The sequence below is a fragment of the Clinocottus analis genome, unplaced genomic scaffold (assembly GCF_023055335.1).
Source record: "Clinocottus analis isolate CAN_PGR_092001 unplaced genomic scaffold, fCliAna1.0.p SCAF_39, whole genome shotgun sequence".
Classification (NCBI taxonomy): Eukaryota; Metazoa; Chordata; class Actinopteri; order Perciformes; family Cottidae; genus Clinocottus; species Clinocottus analis.
In genome coordinates, this window is record NW_027176142.1 from 367,582 (window position 1) to 390,081 (window position 22,500).

The 22,500-nt window shown below is 45.4% G+C and overlaps 2 protein-coding genes across 2 annotated transcripts in view; one reads left to right on the top strand and one right to left on the bottom strand.

Moving 5' to 3' along the window:
• Nucleotides 1-22,500, top strand: part of cacna2d3a (calcium channel, voltage-dependent, alpha 2/delta subunit 3a) — a 92,645-nt gene that overhangs the window by 55,507 nt on the left and 14,638 nt on the right. The window contains 12 exon segments of the mRNA XM_068596655.1: nt 1,013-1,096; nt 1,187-1,258; nt 2,656-2,717; nt 2,874-2,941; nt 4,156-4,201; nt 4,567-4,664; nt 4,775-4,868; nt 5,079-5,174; nt 5,272-5,393; nt 6,143-6,220; nt 21,571-21,632; nt 21,862-21,906. Coding sequence (XP_068452756.1) covers nt 1,013-1,096; nt 1,187-1,258; nt 2,656-2,717; nt 2,874-2,941; nt 4,156-4,201; nt 4,567-4,664; nt 4,775-4,868; nt 5,079-5,174; nt 5,272-5,393; nt 6,143-6,220; nt 21,571-21,632; nt 21,862-21,906 — 927 coding nt within the window.
• Nucleotides 10,739-16,625, bottom strand: LOC137799808 (leucine-rich repeat and transmembrane domain-containing protein 1). Its single transcript, XM_068596626.1, has 4 exons — nt 15,968-16,625; nt 13,467-13,851; nt 13,142-13,347; nt 10,739-12,364 (listed from the first exon to the last, which is right to left on the bottom strand). Exons 1-4 carry the CDS (start codon nt 16,002-16,004, stop codon nt 11,856-11,858), a joined length of 1,137 nt encoding a protein of 378 aa, XP_068452727.1. The 5' UTR covers nt 16,005-16,625; the 3' UTR covers nt 10,739-11,855.

Genomic DNA, 22,500 nt, shown 5'->3' on the forward strand with positions numbered 1-22,500 from the left:
CGCTGCGTGCAGTGTGTGTGTGTGTGTGTGTGTGTGTGTGTGTGTGTGTGTGTGTGTGTGTGTGTTGGTGCGTGGTGGTATGTAGATGAGTGTGTTCCAGGCCTCCGCTGCATGTGAATACAGAGAGATACAGCTTCTGAATGGCTGTGATTAACCCTATTGTACTCACTCTCTCCTCTCACAGGAGGAGGAGGAGGAGGGAGGGAGGGAGGGAGGGAGGGAGAGAGAGAGAGAGAGAGAGAGAGAGAGAGAGAGAGAGAGAGAGAGAGAGAGAGAGAGAGAGAGAGAGAGAGAGAGAGAGAGAGAGAGAGAGAGAGACAGACAGACAGACAGACAGACAGACAGACAGACAGACAGACGAGCACAGGGAACCAGCTGAACGTGAGAAAAGCAGCAGGGTGATATGGAGGATATGAAGAGAAGAGCCAGATGTTTTAATTGCAGTATAATTAAAGATGTTAATAAACATTTAACATCTAATGAGGGGACAAACAGAAGGATAGTGAGCAGTCATGAACCTCATAGTCTGGCCTCCATAACTCACAGCGTCAGTCAGAGGAGACGATGTGCTGTTAGATTTATGAACACTAAAACACATAAAGGACGTTTGGTCATTTCTCTTGAAGGAAAATTGCTTAATATGAAAAAGATAAGTTATCTTTGCAGGTTCTGCGCTTTAATAATGAGTTGATGAAAGGAATAGTTTGACATGTCAGGTAATTCATTTATTGTAGTTATTTTTGTAGTGATCTCATGTGTCTGTAAGTCTGAAGCTCCCACCAAGAGTCAGTACATCTCTTGTGTAGCTACTGAAACACTACAACTTGTTGTTTTCGTCCTTTCAAAGTGCTGAGAGGTGGAATATTTCCTCCTGTTCACAATCTTTCTGCTTAGCTAAACAAACTGTCTCCTTTCCTGAAACAAAATACATTATGTATGTACATTATCGTTTATTTGCTGCTTTCAGCTTCTTAAATGATGCTTTCATCTTGTTTGTGTTGTTTATGTGCAGTATGGAGACGGCAAGAAGCGAAGGAAGCCAAACTACAGCAGTGTGGATCTGTCCGAGGTGGAATGGGAGGATAAGGAGGACACAGTGAGCTTGTGAAGCTGCATGAAGCATCATGTCAGGAAGTCTCTCAATGCAAACGATGTGTAAGACGTGCTCTGTACTTTGTGCCGCTAGCTGAGAAACGCCATGGTCAACAGGAAGACAGGGACCTTCTCCATCGAGGTGAAGAAGAGTGTTGACAAAGGGGTGAGGAAAAACAAACACAAACAAACACACAAACAGAAGCTCTTTGCTGATGGAGAGGGAGAAACACTCAGCGGGGAGAATCCTCTCTGCAGGGAGTCACAGCCATGTGCAGCAGCGACTGAGGATGCTGCCTCCAATGTTTGCTCTGCACCACGAGTGTGTGTGTCTGTGAGTGTGTGTCTGTGAGTGAGTGTGTCTGTGTGTGAGTGTGTGTGTGAGTGTGTGTGTGAGTGTAAGCCCGTTATCTCCACCAAGCACATGCTGCTGAGCACGAGAGAGACAGCAGCCGGATGATTCTCTTTTACTACTTTCCTATGAGAGGTGTGTGTGTGTGTGTGTGTGTGTGTGTGTGTGTGTGTGTGTGTGTGTGTGTGTGTGTGTGTGTGTGTGTGTGTGTGTGTGTGTGTGTGTGTGTGTGTGTGTGTGTGTGTGTGTGTGTGTGTGTACACTTTGCATTTTCAAAGCTTAGAAGAGAGCATTATACATTAGCCTGATTAAGCATTCAATATGTTAATACACACACACACACACACACACACACACACTCAAATGGACACAAATGCACATCCTTATCTGTAGCACACATCCATCTGTGACGTCATGTGACCGCAGCATGTGACCCGTTCACCACTAGATGGAGCCAGACTGCAGGAAATCAAGCTGCTGTGACTTTACTGCAGCAACACAACATGAACACATCTCTTCTGTTGACGCTGCTGCAGCAACACAACATGAACACATCTCTTCTGTTGACGCTGCTGCAGCAACACAACATGAACACATCTCTTCTGTTGACGCTGCTGCAGCAACACAACATGAACACATCTCTTCTGTTGACGCTGCTGCAGCAACACAACATGAACACATCTCTTCTGTTGACGCTGCTGCAGCAACACAACATGAACACATCTCTTCTGTTGACGCTGCTGCAGCAACACAACATGAACACATCTCTTCTGTTGACACAGTTGCAGTAACACAACATTAACACACAGTTGCAGCAACACAACATGAACACATCTCTTCTGTTGACGCTGCTGCTGCAACACAACATGAACACATCTCTTCTGTTGACGCTGCTGCAGCAACACAACATGAACACATCTCTTCTGTTGACGCTGCTGCAGCAACACAACATGAACACATCTCTTCTGTTGACGCTGCTGCAGCAACACAACATGAACACATCTCTTCTGTTGACGCTGCTGCAGCAACACAACATGAACACATCTCTTCTGTTGACGCTGCTGCAGCAACACAACATGAACACATCTCTTCTGTTGACGCTGCTGCGGCAACACAACATGAACACATCTCTGCTGTTGACACAGTTGCAGTAACACAACATTAACACACAGTTGCAGCAACACAACATGAACACATCTCTTCTGTTTCAGAAACGTGTCCTCGTGTTGCATAACGATTACTACTACACTGACATCAAGGGAACTCCTTTCAGGTAAGAAACAATGAATGAAGTTTAGATTTAATAAATAAGTATTGACTGAACACTTATTCATTAGTATTCATGAATACTAATGAATAAGTGTTCAGTGTTTCTTTGCACCAACTAGAACTGCTGAGTTGTCTTTGAGAAACACTCTGTTGTTTCCAGTCTCGGGGTCGCTCTCTCCAGAGGTCATGGGAAGTATTTCTTCAGAGGGAACGTCACAGTGGAGGAAGGTAGGAAATCCCCCATTTTGCTTCTGCTGCACTCACTTTGACTCGTTTGTTTCCAGCATCTTTTGTGTGTATGTTGTGTATGTTGTGCTCTCTCTTGTGCTCTTTGTGTATCTCACGCTCAGCTAACTGCTTTTCTGAGCCGCAGTGGTGGAAGTTACCACATTACAAGTAAACGCTTGTAAAGCAAATTACACTCAACATGCTGGACTTGTTAGAGACATCTATACCGTTTATTTTATATGATTTTATAATCATAATTGGTAATTGGTGCCAGTAGTATATAGTGTATAGGATTGCGCGTGCACGATTGTTGGTTAATTTAATTAAAGCTATAAATCCCTTTGAGAGTCAGTTTATTTTAAATGCTTATAAAGCTTATTTATTTTCATTATGTTACCATGTTTTAAAAAAATGGTTCCAGATTTAAATGACCTCACGGAGGAGTTTTAGGAGTTGAAGCATCAACTCTGACTTATTAAAGCTTAAGTGGACTTTTTCACCAAATGGATGGATCCACTTTAACATTATGAAAGTATTGCAGGAGAAAGTACAGAGTGACCTTTCAGACCTTTGTGTTATTATATTATTGTTATTACTGACGGAAGTAAGAAGTAGAGTTAGCTTCAGTACTTTATTCTGTTGGCTTTAACTAGCAGAAATGCTTCATATTTTATAAGCTATTCATATGGTTTTAATCTTTAAAGTAACTGAAGTTTAGAAATACTGTAAAAACATAAAGGTAAAGCGTATAATAGATAGAAATGTGTTATGTTAGTAATAACACACACTTCCAATATTAATGTAGTGATAATTAACTTTAAAGCCACATTCAGAGAGAAAGTTAAATATTGATTTAGTGGCTGCTGCTGTCTCCATGTCTTCACAGTGTGTGTGTGTGTGTGTGTGTGTGTGTGTGTGTGTGTGTGTGTGTGTGTGTGTGTGTGTGTGTGTGTGTGTGTGTGTGTTCTCTCAACATGTCCATCACGCTGTGAGCATGACTTGGCTTTTCCTGATCTAATCAGACCTTTCACATCCATTCAAAAAACACATTTATCAACCCTGGTGTGTGTGTTTGGGAGTGTGTGTGTGTGTGTGTGTGTGTGTGTGTGTGTGTGTGTGTGTGTGTGTATACACAGACTTCTATGCTATGAGTTTGTCTTGTATTTGTATATTATACATAAGATATGAGTTATATAGTTCTTGTTTTGTCCCAGGACTTCATGACTTGGAGCATCCTGATGTCGCGCTGGCAGATGAATGGTGAGAGTTGGTCATCGATGCTGTTTATGTTTTAGTTCTGACGATAACGTCCACATCCTGACTGGACTGTATCCTGAACACACGATGTACTTGTTGAATCAAAGAGATCGACAACCTAACTGCAATATAATAGTTCTATGAAAGCTTTGTCATGTGCAGGACTGAGTTGATGGTTTGTGGTCACCAGGATGAGGAATAGTAACTGTAATGGATGCATGTCAGGGGAAAACCTTCTTATATTCTTATACTTCACATTTTATTCATCATAGATGTCTTGCAAAACAAAATGAACTGAAAGTTAATGTCTAGTCTACAGCTGTTGCCTTTCTGTCTCAGTTGTCGTTGTCGGTTGGTGTGACTTTCAGGACGTACTGCAACACAGACGAGCAGCCGGAGCATCGCCTCTTCTCCCAGATCGAGGCCATCAAGATCTACCTCAGTGGTCACGAGCCGAGCCTGCAATGTGAGTACAACTCTTCTACTGACCCTCCATGCCTCTTTCTGCTCGTGGGACCTGGTGTAGCTCCTGTCTCGTGGCTGGTTGCTGATGCGATGGTGGTGTGTGTCTGTCAGGTGACAAGGAGCTGGTCCAGGAGGTTCTGTTTGACGCGGTGGTGACGGCGCCGCTGGAGGCGTACTGGACGAGCCTGGTGCTCAACAAGTCTGAGTGTGTGACGCTTTCCATGAGCTTATTCTGCGAGAACGCAACACAAACTGAGTCAAAGACCAATTCTCTGAAACAGCTACAGACATTTTCAGAAATACAATTTTATTCATAATGATAATAATATTTGACCTCAAGCTCTTGTAAAAGCCTCTTTTCTGTTGTACTGACGCAGGTGTAAAATGCAGGTTGTGCTTTCCTTGTTGCACACAGGAACTCTGATAAAGGGGTGGAGATTGCATACCTGGGCACCAGAACCGGGCTGTCCAGGATCAACCTGTTTGTGGTGCCGGACGAGCTCACCAACCAGTAAGTCTGCCGAGTGCGTCCGGTCCGTCTGCACATGGAGACGCTGCTTCCTCCGTGATCCTGTATCTTCATGGTCTCTGTCTCTGTCTGCTCCAAGAGACTTCCTGACAGCTGAAGACAAAGAGGGCGTGTTCAACGCCGACCACTTCCCGCTGTGGTACAAGAGAGCCGCAGAACAAGTTCCTGGTACCTTCGTCTACTCTCTGCCTTTCAACTCAGGTTCGTTGTACATTTGACCTTCCAGAAGATGATGAATCAATTCTCCCACGCAGTGAAAATGCTTTTGGGCCGAGTCAGTTATTACTTTTAAAAGTGACGAGGTCGCTCTAATGGAGCTGAAGTCCCTGTGATTATAGTCGTACTCACAGGATTAATGAGAGCTTTTTCACATTTCCTTCATCCCCTTGTTTCCTCTTTCAGTATGTGGTAGTTTTCTCTCGCCGTGCGTCTCTTCCTCCTTTTCCTCCTCTTCCTCCTCTTCCTCTCTTATTCATTCCGGGCCGTGTTCTTGTGGACAGGACTGATTGCTGTGGGTTGAAATAAGATCTGTTAGGAGGAGGTTCAACCCTTTCCATTGTGACTCGGCCAGAACACACTTATCGACACACACTTACAGACACACAGACACACACACACACACACACACCCACACAAGCACCTCACGCAGTTTAACTCCGTCTCCACAAAATGGTTTCTCTTCGAAGGCAGAATGTTCTCATGTGTCCTGGACCTCAGGCTTTCCATTAGAGCAACACAAGTCGTCTGAAAGCCTCGTATTGACTCGCTGGACTTGGATGCACTCGTCCTCTCAGGACGGGCAGTTAGCTGTAGCCATGAAATACACTCTGCGGTATTTATGTTCTGTTTTCCTCTCTTTAATCACCGTGTGGTCAGTTCAGAGCTAATGTGGAATTATGACATGTAACATGAACTCTGTGCTGATGTGTTTTTTTATGTGTGTGGCTTAGGATCAGAAAACAAAAGTGTTGTGCTGGCCAGCACCGCCATTCAGCTTCTGGACGAGAGGAAGTCACCCATCGCTGCTGGTGAGTGAGGCTCTCACACACTTCCACTCTCACAGAGCTGCAGATTCTCTTCTTCACTGCTCTGCAGGCGGTGCGCTCCCTTCTGGTTGTCTGACACTTCTTCTTTTCCTCTGAGTCGCATCACTCGCTGCTTCATGTCCTGACTGCTGTCCGTGTGCTGGAAGGTGCATGGAGATGTTTGAGCCTGAAGAATGTTCAGGCTTCCGTTTATTAATAGAGAGCACTTCCATAAACGCCTCCTGTGCATTCGTTGTTTTGGCACTTTGCTTATTTAAGGCTGGTTGTGGCCTCGAGGGTTTCAACATGGCCTCGCTTCACGTCCCAGTGACTCCACCTAGTACATCCTGCTGACTCCACCTGGTACGTCCCAGTGACTCCACCTAGTACATCCTGCTGACTCCACATAGTACGTCCTGGTGACTCCACCTAGTACGTCCTGGTGACTCCACCTAGTACATCCTGCTGACTCCACCTAGTACGTCCTGCTGACTCCACCTGGTACGTCCCAGTGACTCCACCTAGTACATCCTGCTGACTCCACCTAGTACGTCCTGGTGACTCCACCTAGTACGTCCTGGTGACTCCACCTAGTACATCCTGCTGACTCCACCTAGTACGTCCTGCTGACTCCACCTGGTACGTCCTAGTGACTCCACCTAGTACATCCTGCTGACTCCACCTGGTACGCCCCGGCGACCCCACCTGGTACGCCCCGGCGACTCCACCTGGTACGCCCCGGCGACTCCACCTGGCACGCCCCCGGCGACTCCACCTGGTACGCCCCGGCGACTCCACCTGGTACGCCCCGGCGACTCCACCTGGTGCGCCCTGGTGACTCCACCTGGTGCGCCCTGGTGACTCCACCTGGTGCGCCCTGGTGACTCCACCTGGTGCGTCCTGGTGACTCCACCTGGTACGCCCTGGTGACTCCACCTAGTACATCCTGCTGACTCCACCTGGTACGTCCCAGTGACTCCACCTAGTACATCCTGCTGACTCCACCTGGTACGCCCCGGCGACTCCACCTGGTACGCCCCGGCGACTCCACCTGGTACGCCCCGGCGACTCCACCTGGCACGCCCCGGCGACTCCACCTGGCACGCCCTGGTGACTCCACCTGGTACGCCCTGGTGACTCCACCTGGTACGTCCTGGTGACTCCACCTAGTACGTCCTGCTGACTCCACCTGCTATGCCCTGCTGACTCCACCTAGTACGTCCTGCTGACTCCACCTAGTACGTCCTGCTGACTCCACCTGCTATGCCCTGCTGACTCCACCTGGTACGTCCCGGTGACTCCACCTGGTACGTCCCGGTGACTCCACGTTGTCATCAACTTAGTTACGGAGGAAGAAGCTGCAGATGAAATGGAAGTAGGGAGACATTTGGAGGTTGATGAACAGTAGTTGTGGGTTTATCGTTAGGAAAGTTGTGACGTGACATAATTCATCACTCGAAGGCGCAAGAGGACGTTCTGGTTTGTGTGTTACTGTTGTAACCCGTGTGCTATGAGCAGAGCAAGAAGCTCCTCCAATCACAAGCACACATTCGTCCACTGAAGATTTGCATAAGCATGGCCGGCCAATCAGGACACGCTGATAACACGATGACACGATGACATGATGACATGATGACACGATGACACGATGACACGATGACACGATGACACGATGACATGATAACACGATGACACGATGACATGATGACATGATGACATGATGACATGATGACATGATAACACGATGACATGATGACACGATGACATGATGACATGATGACATGATGACATGATGACATGATAACACGATGACATGATGACATGATGACATGATGACATGATGACATGATAACACGATGACATGATGACACGATGACATGATGACATGATGACATGATAACACGATGACATGATGACATGATAACACGATGACACGATGACACGATAACACGATGACATGATGACATGATGACATGATGACATGATAACACGATGACACGATGACACGATGACACGATGACATGATAACACGATGACATGATGACACGATGACACGATGACACGATAACATGATAACATGATAACATGATAAAATGATCTTCCATCTTCCATCCTGCTCGCGCTGCCGTGAGCGGAGAAGCTGCAGGAACTCGCTGGTTTCTTCACACAAAGATCTGCAACCTGTTGCCCTTTATTAGCTCCTTCCAGAGTAAAGTAGCCCAGCAGGTGTTTATACGTCTGTATGAAGTACACACTGAGTGTCAAATCAAATAGAAAGTTCATCTGAATATCACAACAAAATTACTTATGAAGTATAAAAAATGCATACTCTAATAATATGACTGTTACATGTTAATACAGTACTTTATTTTATAAAAATGAATTGAACTGAATTGTCGTTGAGGTGTGAAGTCGAATCAAAACAGTTCTGATGTTCTTCTCCCCTGAAGAGATGCGATAGTGAGCATCCTGGTTATGGAAACACTGGTTTCAGCTCCTCTGTTTGCATCGTTGGACAGAACATGAATTTATAAGAATCATATGAGTCTCGTAGTGGCGCTTCACGTCGCCTCTTCTCCTAAACGCTCTCTGAACTTAAGAGACCTGCCGGCTGTGAACTGTTCATCTGCTCTGGTCTGACCGTGTGGAACAGCTCCTCTGTGTGGAGTCGTGTTTGTATCGGAACGTGTGATTGGCCGAGTCGCATCATGTGAGATGATGTACATGCGTGTAATTGGTCGGTGTTTCCTGGACCTGCATCTTTATAACTTGGCCCCACAGCAGACACTGCAGGGAGGACGCATCTGAGCTGCAGAGCTGCAGGAACCCGGTTGCTGCATCTCAGGCTCGTGATGCTCTCTCTCTCTCTCTCTCTCTCTCTCTCCTGAGGGCGAGCGAGCAGCAGCTCGGTGGCTGAGCTGTGATTTTGACTTCATCATTTGACATCGGAGCAGAATGTTACGCGTAGAAGTAAAGTAGAAGTAAAGTAATACTTCAATGCATACTGAACAGGTGGGTACACATATTTAATAAATAACAAGTAAGCAATTAATTTGTTCGCAAACTCAACACAATTATACTTGAAGGAAGGCGACTCCAGTGTCATATATTTATATTTTGACTCGCTGTGTGCATTTTGTAAGACCAGTTTTCTCCATTTATTTTACATTGATGCTTCAGCAACCCAGTAAAATGCTCTATTAAAATACAAAGTACAGTCTGAGAAGTATTGCAATCCTTCCTCAACATACGTGCCAGATAACAATGAGGAGCACGTACTTTGCCTTTTTAAAAATGGCTTCTTCTCATAATTAAATTCTCCCGTCAGCTGAGGAGAAGAGATCACAGAGCTCTGAAGAAACACTGAAGGACGTGAAACCTTTTGGAAACGCAGATCAAATAAGAGAAGAAATAAAAGGGCAGAGAAAAAGAATTAGTTCATGGTGCCTGAATGCGTTGACATGAAAGCAGTGCATTGTGGGTATTCTTGGCCTGGGGGAAACCACTGGAGCAGAAGGACAGAGATGGGAGAGTCTGTGCAGTGCCACAACGCACACGCACACGCACGCACACACACACACACACACACACGCGCACACACACACACTCTCACACTCACACACACACACACAGCGAGGCGCGTGCGGCCCACTGACTCGGTCTCGGTTGTTCTGGGATGATTTATTCTCTAAATGTTCTCCAGCAGAGACTCGTGATGAGTAATCAGGACGAGGCGTCATGGTGGTCATGTTGTGCGTCAGCTGATGTGCAGTCGTATCGCTCGTGCTCGTCTGCGAGGTTGATTTTATATTTTCTATCAGCGCGTCGGCTGGATGCAAAGCGCCGGTTCTGGCCGGTTCTCGCCGCTCTGAGCCGTGAACACGCTGCTCACTAACCGAGCAGGACAGGCTGATGACATCACGCCACGGCCCGCAGACATCACTGCAGTCACAATGTTACCGTGTGTGTGTGTGTGTGTGTGTGTGTGTGTGTGTGTGTGTGTGTGTGTGTGTGTGTGTGTGTGTGTGTGTGTGTGGTTGCGGTCACATCCTGAGCCACGTGCAGCGAGTCTGCTGCTGCTGTAATATATGAAGCCACAAAACTGCAGTCAGACGTTAAGACCGAAGCGTCTTCACACGCTGAATAAATATATGTATATATGTGTGTGTGTGTATATATATATATATGTATATGTGTGTATATATATATATATATATATATATATATATATATATATATATATATATATATATATATATATATATATATATATAATAACTAAACACATCACAAGCAGCTGTTGTCCAGTGAACTCCATCAGATAAAAAGCAGGTTGTGTAATATCCACATCCATATATAAAGGATATAATCTCTCATAGATATCCATTTGATCAGCAATATGTTTGTAGAATTAAGTGTTTCACTATTTCCTCCATGTGACACAATAACAATTCAACAGAACTTTCATTCATTAAAAACTAAAAGAATTCAAATTGTACATTTTAAAGTGAAAAACATCCGTCTGCTAATTTCAAGATGACTTGTTTTATTTTTTATATAATACTGTAAGATACAAACATCCGAGCAAAATGCAAATTCATTCATCCCAAAACCTTATTAGTTATGTAAGTCACGGCATCTGAAAAAAATAAACATTGTTATTGTAGAATATTCACAAGTAACTGGCATATCATGTAAAAATATTCAGAGCAAATGAGGAAATGTGTGTTTGCTGCATCTGCCTGACGAGGATGAAAGAAGCGTCGTGAACGTGCGTCAGACATCAGGTCACATCCCTTATCTTTGTAATATTACTTCAAACATATCGTTTAAATGATATGACGAGCATTATGGAAACAAACAAACAACACTCAAAGTGTAGATCCAAACGTGTGTGTGTGTGTGTGTGTGTGTGTGTGTGTGTGTGTGTGTGTGTGTGTGTGTGTGAGATTAAAGCTCATAAAGCTGTGAAGTAGTAAAACAACAAGAGTCCAGGTTTTGTTGTTGTTTTTGTTTCTTTCATTATTGCTTCAGTGAATTTCACGTCAGAAAAATATCCTTTAAGAAAACATATTTCCTTCTTAAAACTAAACGACGTCATGAGGCACAGACTCTTCATACGTGTTCTGCGTACAGTAAACATCTCCACACATGAAACACGGACACACACACACACACACACAGTTGTTCTCACACACTCTCGTCAATGAGATGAACAGACGTTAACTGACAGCAGCTGCCGACTACGAGTTACCTCAAAATGATGAACAACAACCAAAGACAACTAATTCTGAAGTGTTTAATACTAGAGATTCACTATGATACCTACAAGTACACAAATATAAATATAGAGCGATTTGTTCCGATCTGATATGCGTTTCTCAAAAACTGGACTTGAGTCCTTGTGGACTCTTTGGCGGCTGTGGAGCCGCAGACAGCAGCAGGATCTTGTCTTCAGTGCATAGTCACGTAGGTGGAGGTTAGCTACCGAGTCTCAGACAGGGGGTGGACACACACACACACACACACACACACACACACACACACACACTCCTCATGTCTCCTCACACATGCAGTAACACACACACACGTCCAGAGGGTTAAAGGGTCGAGGCCCAGGCTCCAGGCTCCGTGTCTCTCAGGCGATGGCGTTCTCCAGCGGTTCCTTCTCGTCGGCCGTGGCGTGATCCGCCCCCTGAGCCGCCGCCAGCTCCTCGTTCTTCTTGAGCTCGCGCTGGTACTTGGCCATGATGGCGGCGTAGGCGCAGCCGTACACCGCCGCCACCAGCATCATCAGGAACACGATGCCGCACACCACGCCCGTGATGATGACCGTGGCGATGGCGTGGCGCAGGTTGACGGGCCGCGGCCGCTGCTTGGGTTCACACTCTGGCAAGCCGCCGCCGCCGCCGCCGAACCCCTCCCCCATGGCGATGGGCACGTGGATGGCGTGGCTGGAGGGGTGGGCGTGGTTCCCGTGGGTGTGGCCGCGCAGGAGCCGCTCGTTCTCCAGGTGGTGGATGTTGGCGAACAGGTAGTGGTAGCTGGTGGTCATGCAGGTGTGGAAGAGCTGGTAAGGAACTCTCTGCAGGTCTTTGTCCTTCATGTCTTCTGGCTGGGAACAAAGCACCTCGTCCACCTCTCCACCTGCACAGGTAGATCACAGGAGAATAGTGTTATTGTTCATGATAAGAACTTTACCTTCTGGTAAATGCTCGCTTCCTGTTTGGCATCTTACACAATTGTTCTCATCACAGCTGAGCCTGAAGCAGCCACGAAGTTGCTTTATTATTATTATTATTATTATTATTATTATTATTATTATTATTATTATTATTAGCTTCCAACTGTTTGTATCTAAAATCTCATTTTAAATGTTGTAAGCCGTCATTCATTATCTCCAAACACTCTCAAAACTCCCTCAACGCAGCGCTCATCAGATATTAACAATATGCCTAAAAGCAAAAGAACAACCCTCAATAGTATAACTATGTATATGTGTATATATATATATATATATATATATATGTGTGTATATATATATATATATATATATATATATATATATATATATATATGTATATATATATATGTATACATATATATGTATACATATATATGTATACATATATATGTATACATATATATGTATACATATATATATATATATGTATACATATATATATATATATGTATACATATATATATATATATATATATGTCTCTTTTCTCATCGTGTATTGTTCATGTTAATACAGAGTTGAGCCGTTTACATCGGTGGTTTTAGGATGGTTGTGTCATAAGTCAGTGTTACGATGATGTGACATGACAATCATGGTATTTAATGCCCAGAGAAGGCATGAAGATGATTGAACGCTGGGAAGGTTCCAGACGTCCTCCACCTGAAGCGACTGGTGCTCTCACCTTTGAACAGGTAGGTCTCCAGCCAGAGCTTCAGGCCCATGAGCTGGCAGTCGCACCTCCAGGGGTTGCTGCGCAGGGTGAGGCTGTCCAGACGGGTCAGCGCCTCCAGCAGGGAGCGGTCCAGTCGGGTCAGCCGGTTGTGCGCCAGCCCGAGGTGGCTGAGGTTCCTCAAGCTGTCGCCGATGGCTCCCGGCAACCCCCACAGGCTGCAGGCGGGACGGAAGGGAACAGCGTGAGAAACATGCGGCATTGTGGGTTTCGTCGTGCGCGCGGACCGACAAAGGACACATGGCGAGATCGTATCTGCTCGGCCGTGTTGCGTAACCTGTTGTGCGAGAGGTCGAGGTGCGACAGCGAGCGGATCGGCCCGAGCGAGCGCTTGTCCAGCTCGCGCAGGCCGTTGGAGGCCAGGTTGAGGCGCTGCAGCGTCCGCAGGCCGAGCAGCGCCGTCGGCGACACGGACGTTATGGAGTTATTGGAGAGGTCGAGGACGCGGACGAGCGGCACTTCTCTGAACGCCATGGAGCTCAGCCCCCGGATGCGGTTGTCCTGGAGATACAGCTCCTGGGTGTCGGGCTGCAGCCGGCGGGGGATGTCGTACAGGCCGCGGCCCCGGCAGTCCACCACCTTGGTGTTGCTGTTGCAGTTGCACTCCTTCGGACAGGCGAGAGACGAAGAGAGGAGGGAGAGGAGGGCACACACCAGAACCCCTGTGGAGACAGAAGGACCACACGTCACACACCTGTGTGGTTTTCTAGGGGGAAATGTAGTGGTTAGGGTGAGGGTTAGGGTTAGGCTGGACTGAAGATGGGTTAGGGTTAGGGTTAGGCTGGACTGAAGATGGGTTAGGGTGAGGGTTAGGCTGGACTGAAGATGGGTTAGGGTTAGGGTTAGGCTGGACTGAAGATGGGTTAGGGTTAGGGTTAGGCTGGACTGAAGATGGGTTAGGGTTAGGCTGGATTGAAGATGGGTTAGGGTTAGGGTTAGGCTGGACTGAAGATGGGTTAGGGTTAGGGTTAGGCTGGACTGAAGATGGGTTAGGGTTAGGCTGGACTGAAGATGGGTTAGGGTTAGGCTGGACTGAAGATGGGTTAGGGTTAGGGTTAGGCTGGACTGAAGATGGGTTAGGGTTAGGCTGGACTGAAGATGGGTTAGGGTTAGGGTTAGGCTGGACTGAAGATGGGTTAGGGTTAGGGTTAGGCTGGACTGAAGATGGGTTAGGGTTAGGCTGGACTGAAGATGGGTTAGGGTTAGGGTTAGGGTTAGGGTTAGGCTGGACTGAAGATGGGTTAGGGTTAGGCTGGACTGAAGATGTGAATCTTTCAACAATACAGGACTCAATTACATAATTGTTTACATTCAGTCTTCAGCCGCCATGAAGACCAAGTTCATGAATATCACAGAAAATAAACATACAAATGCATTTGAATAAAACGTCTTTAGAAAAGAAAGCTGTTCTTTGTCTAATAAACCAGAAAGTAAACTTATTACTGATCTGCCAACTCCCACTCAGAGGCCCTGAGGCCTGTGACCCCTCACCCACTCTCCACCCACTCGTCATCCATATGCAGAAGATATTGGGTGTCTGATTCCCTTTGAAAGGACTTTGCATGTCCATTCCTCCCGCTGCATTACAGCAGTATTTATAGCATCGGCTAGCTGGAGGCTCAGTGACTGAAGCTGCTCACGAGTTTCTCTGCAGATCCTGAACCGAAGGTCTGCAGCGCGTTCGTCTCCATGCGATGTTCCTCTGAGAGCTGCAGCGCGTTGGCTTCCTCTCATGTTGTATAAAATGGCAGTTATCTGTTTCTTTCCTGCAGCTGGGGAAATGCAGCACAACCTTTGCCGATATTATGACTTTGTGGAGATGCAGTTTATCTCAATGTTCACAGATTACAGCTTTGTGTCGCTAATGACTGAAAACCAAACAAGCATTGAGCAAGTTTGAGTTGAAAGGAACAGAAACATTGAATTGTTTAAATTCTGTTGTCACACAAGTTATGCAGCAGTGTGACTTGAACCACCTTAAAGCTCCCAGTGCTCCCAGTGCTCCCAGTCTTCATAAATCCTATTGTGACATGGTCCAGTAATTAGACAGTTTCTCGTTGATCAGTGTGTCATCTTGTCTTGTCGCCTGCTGGACGCGTGGACCTGGATGTGCAGATGTGACCGCGCTCAGAGCTCCGTTAGTTTGTTCAACAGCAGCTTTTGGCAGCGTTGCTTTTATCAGAACATGTCGCGAGCATCAGCAAAAATAATCAGGACGCGTTGAGCTGTGTGAAGCCCCGTGTTAATTGCATCCTTGTTAGTGAAATGAGAGTGTGTGTGTGTGTGTGTGTGTGTGTGTGTGTGTGTGTGCAAGAATGCATTGACTCACATGTGCTGGCACACGTGTCCACTTCCTCATGAGCGAGCTCGTATACGCACAACACAGATAAACAGCATCAGCGCAGTGGAGCATTGTAACCGCAGCTCTGGAATCAGGTCAACGCAGGAGAATGGCTCTTTGCACTGATGTGTCCCTCCAGCCCAAAGTACACACAGAAAAGCTCGTATGGACATGCACACACAGCGAGCGCCGCTTTCAACCTCCTGGATGCCAACGGAGGAATCACTGGATGATGTTACACAACTATGAGCGTAAAACTGTGATCGCACGACTGACACATGCAGTCGTCTGTTTTAATGCAGGAGCTGCTGCAGAGAGCGGTCCATGCTTCATTACCACTCGGTTACACAACACTTTACACAACAGAGAGACACCTCGCCATGCACATGGACAAACACGCACATACACTGACGCATTCATGTTCCTATTTCTCCCACCTCTCATATCTGCCAGTCGATCTTGGGCCGCTTGCATCCGATCGTCTTTTAGCTCCCTTTTTGGATTCTAGTGACTGTCGTTGGTGGATGATCCATGAGCCGTCAGGAGGCTGAGATGTCCGGAGCTCTGGGTCTCTGCAGGTGTCAGAGAGGCGATGTGGTCGCTCTGCAGGTGTCAGAGAGGCGATGTGGTCGCTCTGCAGGTGTCAGAGAGGCCGTGATCAGCAGCAGAAACCTGCGTTGCCTTCAGGGTCCCCAGCGCTGCCTTCATGAGCATGAAACCCCATCAGAGCAGATCAGAGCACAGAGCTCACTGCAGCCAGGCAGGAATCACTGGAGCTCTCTCTCTCTCTCTCTCTCTCTCTCTCCCCGCCCCTCTCTCTCTCCCTCTCGCTCTCTCTTGTTTAGTGTTTTCTCTGTTGTTGGATGGTTTTATTTCATTCCTCTCTTAAATCCTCTCTGAGACGCGATGCTGTCATCTCGCGGTGGACAGCTGGGAGACGACACAGCTTCTTAAATCCTCACACACTCGTCAGCTGACGGTCGCGTTGCCTCTTAACGCTCCTCCAAGATTTGAACGAGACAAAATTAGAACTGGATTGTGTTGCGTCGCTTCAAGACACGGACACATTTGCAGGAGGCGCATTGTTGTGTAGCGTGTGTGTTCTGCATGAGGGCTGCAGGCAGAACACACACCCAGCACAGCAACGCAACGCACGGATGCACACACACACACACACACACACACACACACACACACACACAGACGCACACACACACCGCAGGGTATTATTAAGCTGTTGCAGGGTTTTGTGCATGTAAATGGATTGACTGTTAAGCTTATATGACCTCCAGGGTCACGGCATGGAGGAGCAAAAAATGGACAAAAAGAGACGGAAAGAGATTAACGATCAAATCATTTTTATTGATGAATATGATGAGGCTTACTACCTGACCTTGCCTTCAGTAATCTCTGATATTTGTCTTCCTGTCCATCCTTTCCTCTGCTCAAGGACACGGCAATTATTACCATTTCTGTCATATTCAGTAAACAGTGAAGTCAACACGAGCCACGCGCTTATACTCAGGATTGAATTTAGTAAATGCTGCTCTGAGCGTCGCTCTGCACCTGGACGTGATCCTCTGAGCGTCGCTCTGCACCTGGACGTGATCCTCTGAGCGTCGCTCTGCACCTGGACGTGATCCTCTGAGCGTCGCTCTGCACCTGGACGTGATCCTCTGAGCGTCGCTCTGCACCTGGACGTGATCCTCTGAGCGTCGCTCTGCACCTGGACGTGATCCTCTGAGCGTCGCTCTGCACCTGGACGTGATCCTTCTCTGGGCCGAGCTTCGCCAAATGTACAAATCACTCCATCGCTCAGTCAGCGCTGTGATTTTGAGACATGGATGTGTGTTCATGCTTCTTGTGAAGGAGCCTGACAGCACAGAAGCTCCTGTACCTGCTTCTCTCCAGCACGAGCATCCTCCTGAAGCTCCTGTACCTGCTTCTCTCCAGCACGAGCATCCTCCTGAAGCTCCTGTACCTGCTTCTCTCCAGCACGAGCATCCTCCTGAAGCTCCTGTACCTGCTTCTCTCCAGCACGAGCATCCTCCTGAGATGCAGACCTGCTGGTGGACGTTCACGTTCATGCATTTCTCAGTAGAAGCCCAAACATGCATAGGATTTAATCTGCTCGTCCTCTCTCGGTGTCGGATGGCACTGATTGCAGATTGGATTTGCAGCGTGTTTCACGTCTCTTCATCGTTGAACTCGTAAACCCGATTCAGGGAATAAATATAAGTTCTTAAATCAAATCTCTGGAAATTAAATTTCCCCCATAGGACAGAAAGTATGTGAGCATTAGTGAGACGGATTGAAGCTTTTCTCTTCCTGCTCTGAGCCGACTTCCAGGTAGCCGCCAACGTGAGCCTTTACCTCTGAAACATTTAACCTCTGAAACATTTAACATGTGAAACATTTAACCTGTGAAACATTTAACCTCTGAAACATTTAACCTCTGAAACATTTAACATGTGAAACATTTAACCTCTGAAACATTTAACCTCTGAAACATTTAACCTCTGAAACATTTAACATGTGAAACATTTAACCTCTGAAACATTTAACATGTGAAACATTCAACCTCTGAAACATTCAACCTCTGAAACATTCAACCTGTGAAACATTCAACCTCTGAAACATTCAACCTGTGAAACATTCAACCTGTGAAACATTCAACCTGTGAAACATTCAACCTGTGAAACATTCAACCTCTGAAACATTTAACCTGTGAAACATTTAACCTCTGAAACATTCAACCTGTGAAACATTTAACATGTGAAACATTTAACCTCTGAAACATTCAACCTCTGAAACATTCAACCTGTGAAACATTTAACCTCTGAAACATTCAACCTGTGAAACATTTAACCTCTGAAACATTCAACCTCTGAAACATTCAACCTCTGAAACATTCAACCTCTGAAACATTTAACCTCTGAAACATTTAACATGTGAAACATTCAACCTCTGAAACATTCAACCTCTGAAACATTTAACATGTGAAACATTCAACCTGTGAAACATTCAACCTGTGAAACATTCAACCTGTGAAACATTCAACCTGTGAAACATTTAACATGTGAAACATTTAACCTCTGAAACATTCAACCTGTGAAACATTTAACATGTGAAACATTTAACCTCTGAAACATTCAACCTGTGAAACATTCAACCTCTGAAACATTCAACCTCTGAAACATTTAACATGTGAAACATTTAACCTCTGAAACATTTAACCTCTGAAACATTTAACCTGTGAAACATTTAACCTCTGAAACATTTAACATGTGAAACATTTAACCTCTGAAACATTCAACCTGTGAAACATTCAACCTGTGAAACATTTAACATGTGAAACATTTAACCTCTGAAACATTCAACCTGTGAAACTGATTTTCAGATGTGAACACAGGTTTATTCATGTAGCAAGTTGATAGAAATGATTCATTAATTGTTTCAACAACTGTTTGCACCTCTTCGTCTTTCTCCTCAGTCACTACTTTGTGCCGTGTTTCTGTCGATGACGCTGAATCTTTTCTTGCTTCGTGGCCTCCTGGTCAACACCGCGTGTGTTTCCATCGCTGTTGTCCAGCTTCTTAAATTAGCTGCTGGCTTCATGTGGCAGGAGAAGCGCTGGCTGCTGGAAGCATCTGGAACGCTGCAGATAACCTGCAGCTGTTCTCCTGCACAAGAGAAGAGGAAGAGGAAGATGAGGATGAAGCTGGACACTCACACAGCTGCAGACGCACTAAAAGAAACACACACCAGTTCTCATGATGATCTCACATGTTGACATTTATTGAGGCGTTTTGGCATTTCTTCTTGACGTGAAGATTTATATGAATCCTGTTAATATTCACGCTCACTGCATCTGTGTGTGTTTATTTAATATCATAATCTATACATATCATATCTACATCATACAAACAGCACGGGGACACGGCGCTGCATTGTAACAATAATATGACAGGAAGACTCCAGTATTAAAGATGCCTCCATAGCAATATCAAAACAAAGATATCAATAACAATCTTACAACTTATTTCCTCTTTAATATCTATCAATTTAAAAATCCATTAGTATTAGTATTAGTATTAACATATTTACTGCAGCTGTCTGAGCGCTTCAACCCACGCAGGCTCTTCATGGACCGTATGTTCTTTAAATATACTGTATATATATAACTATAATAATATAAAACACTTCCTACGTAACCCCACGACATTAAATATAATAATATAATAATATAACCCACTCCTGGACGCTCACAGCTGAGCTGATATTTCAGGCTGGTGGCTGCAGGAGGGCCAACGTTGACTTCTTCTGTGGTTTATTCTGGTCTCAGGACTCGAGCTGCTCGGGTGTCACAGAGTCGTGTTCGAGCTCCGAGGTCAGAGAAGCTCGAGTCACAGAGACAAGCCACGCCCTCTTTGTCCATGTTCAGTAGTAAGGGTCCCTGTGAGGGACAAACCACTCCTTCTTTGGTCCATGTTCAGTAGTAAGGGTCCCTGTGAGGGACAAACCACTCCTTCTTTGGTCCATGTTCAGTAGTAAGGGTCCCTGTGAGGGACAAACCACTCCTTCTTTGGTCCATGTTCAGTAGTAAGGGTCCCTGTGAGGGACAAACCACTCCTTCTTTGGTCCATGTTCAGTAGTAAGGGTCCCTGTGAGGGACAAACCACTCCTTCTTTGGTCCATGTTCAGTAGTAAGGGTCCCTGTGAGGGACAAACCACTCCTTCTTTGGTCCATGTTCAGTAGTAAGGGTCCCTGTGAGGGACAAACCACTCCTTCTTTGGTCCATGTTCAGTAGTAAGGGTCCCTGTGAGGGACAAACCACTCCTTCTTTGGTCCATGTTCAGTAGTAAGGGTCCCTGTGAGGGACAAACCACTCCTTCTTTGGTCCATGTTCAGTAGTAAGGGTCCCTGTGAGGGACAAACCACTCCTTCTTTGGTCCGTGTTCAGTAGTAAGGGTCCCTGTGAGGGACAAACCACTCCTTCTTTGGTCCGTGTTCAGTAGTAAGGGTCCCTGTGAGGGACAAACCACTCCTTCTTTGGTCCGTGTTCAGTAGTAAGGGTCCCTGTGAGGGACAAACCACTCCTTCTTTGGTCCGTGTTCAGTAGTAAGGGTCCCTGTGAGGGACAAACCACTCCTTCTTTGGTCCGTGTTCAGTAGTAAGGGTCCCTGTGAGGGACAAACCACTCCTTCTTTGGTCCATGTTCAGTAGTAAGGGTCCCTGTGAGGGACAAACCACTCCTTCTTTGGTCCATGTTCAGTAGTAAGGGTCCCTGTGAGGGACAAACCACTCCTTCTTTGGTCCATGTTCAGTAGTAAGGGTCCCTGTGAGGGACAAACCACTCCTTCTTTGGTCCATGTTCAGTAGTAAGGGTCCCTGTGAGGGACAAACCACTCCTTCTTTGGTCCATGTTCAGTCTGTTTCTTACCTTAAAGATGTTAAAGACCAGCAGTTGATTCACTTTATACAAAAGCAATAAGTGCTTTTCATGTTTTCAGGTCAGTTTTTCTTCCTCGTTGGTAAAAGTCTGTGTTGTCTTGAACAAGTGACCTGACGTCTGGTTGAAGAGGTGGAGGTGTGAAGGACAGCTGACAGGTATCAGCAGCAGCTTTGAGCATCAATGTTCAGTCCTCTGAGCTGCAGAGCTGCTGCTGACGCTCATGAAGCTTTGAGAGGCGACTCGTGGTGCTGGTTGAGGACAGAAACTACAGAACAACACGAGCTTTCACGTCGGGCTCAAGTCGGCAGATAGTCCGGTAACAATACGGAAGTGCAAGGGCGGAAGTAAATTATCCCCTTCAAAGTAAAAGCCCCAAATTTTTTCATTTTTTTTCTTTAAATAAAAAAATGCAGTTAAGGCATGATGAAATATTCATGCCTATATGAGACATTTCTCTCTTCCAGTCAGCTGGCACGAGGCTCATGGAAGGTCTGGACTGTGTTCATATTCATAATCTCTCTCCTGCCTGGAGATTATTCTGCTAGATGAAGATTACAGTCAACCTTCACACGTCTCTGTTTCAGCTGTCGGCATCCAGATGAAGCTGGAGTTCTTCCAGAAGAAGTTCTGGACAGCCAGCAGACAGGTGCACACACACACACACACACACACACACACACACACCCTGAAGGCTACACACGTGTAGCATGTATAGCCCATTTGAAAAAAGGAAATAGTTTTTGCTTTTGTTTCATGCTTTGTACTTCAATAATAACTTGAAATGTTCTGAATATTTTATAATTTAAGGACCCACAAAAGCTTTTTGATTGTTTTGTTGAACCTTTAACACTAAGTTGTGTGTTTGTGTCGTGCAGTGTGCGGCGCTGGACGGGAAATGCTCCATCAGCTGTGACGACGAGGTCAGCCGTCATTTTCCTTTTCTCATCGACTGCAAGATTCTGTGTTCATGTCTCACGGACGCTTCAACACTTTTATATTTACTGAACATTGCCTGCTTTATATTTACTGAACATTACCTGCTTTATATTTACTGAACATTACCTGCTTTATATTTACTGAACATTAACTGTTTTATATTTACTGAACATTACCTGCTTTATATTTACAGAACATTACCTGCTTTATATTTACTGAACATTAACTGTTTTATATTTACTGAACATTAACTGTTTTATATTTACTGAACATTAACTGTTTTATATTTACAGAACATTAACTGTTTTATATTTACTGAACATTAACTGTTTTATATTTACTGAACATTACCTGCTTTATATTTACTGAACATTAACTGTTTTATATTTACTGAACATTACCTGCTTTATATTTACTGAACATTAACTGTTTTATATTTACTGAACATTAACTGTTTTATATTTACTGAACATTAACTGTTTTATATTTACAGAACATTAACTGTTTTATATTTACTGAACATTAACTGTTTTATATTTACTGAACATTAACTGTTTTATATTTACTGAACATTAACT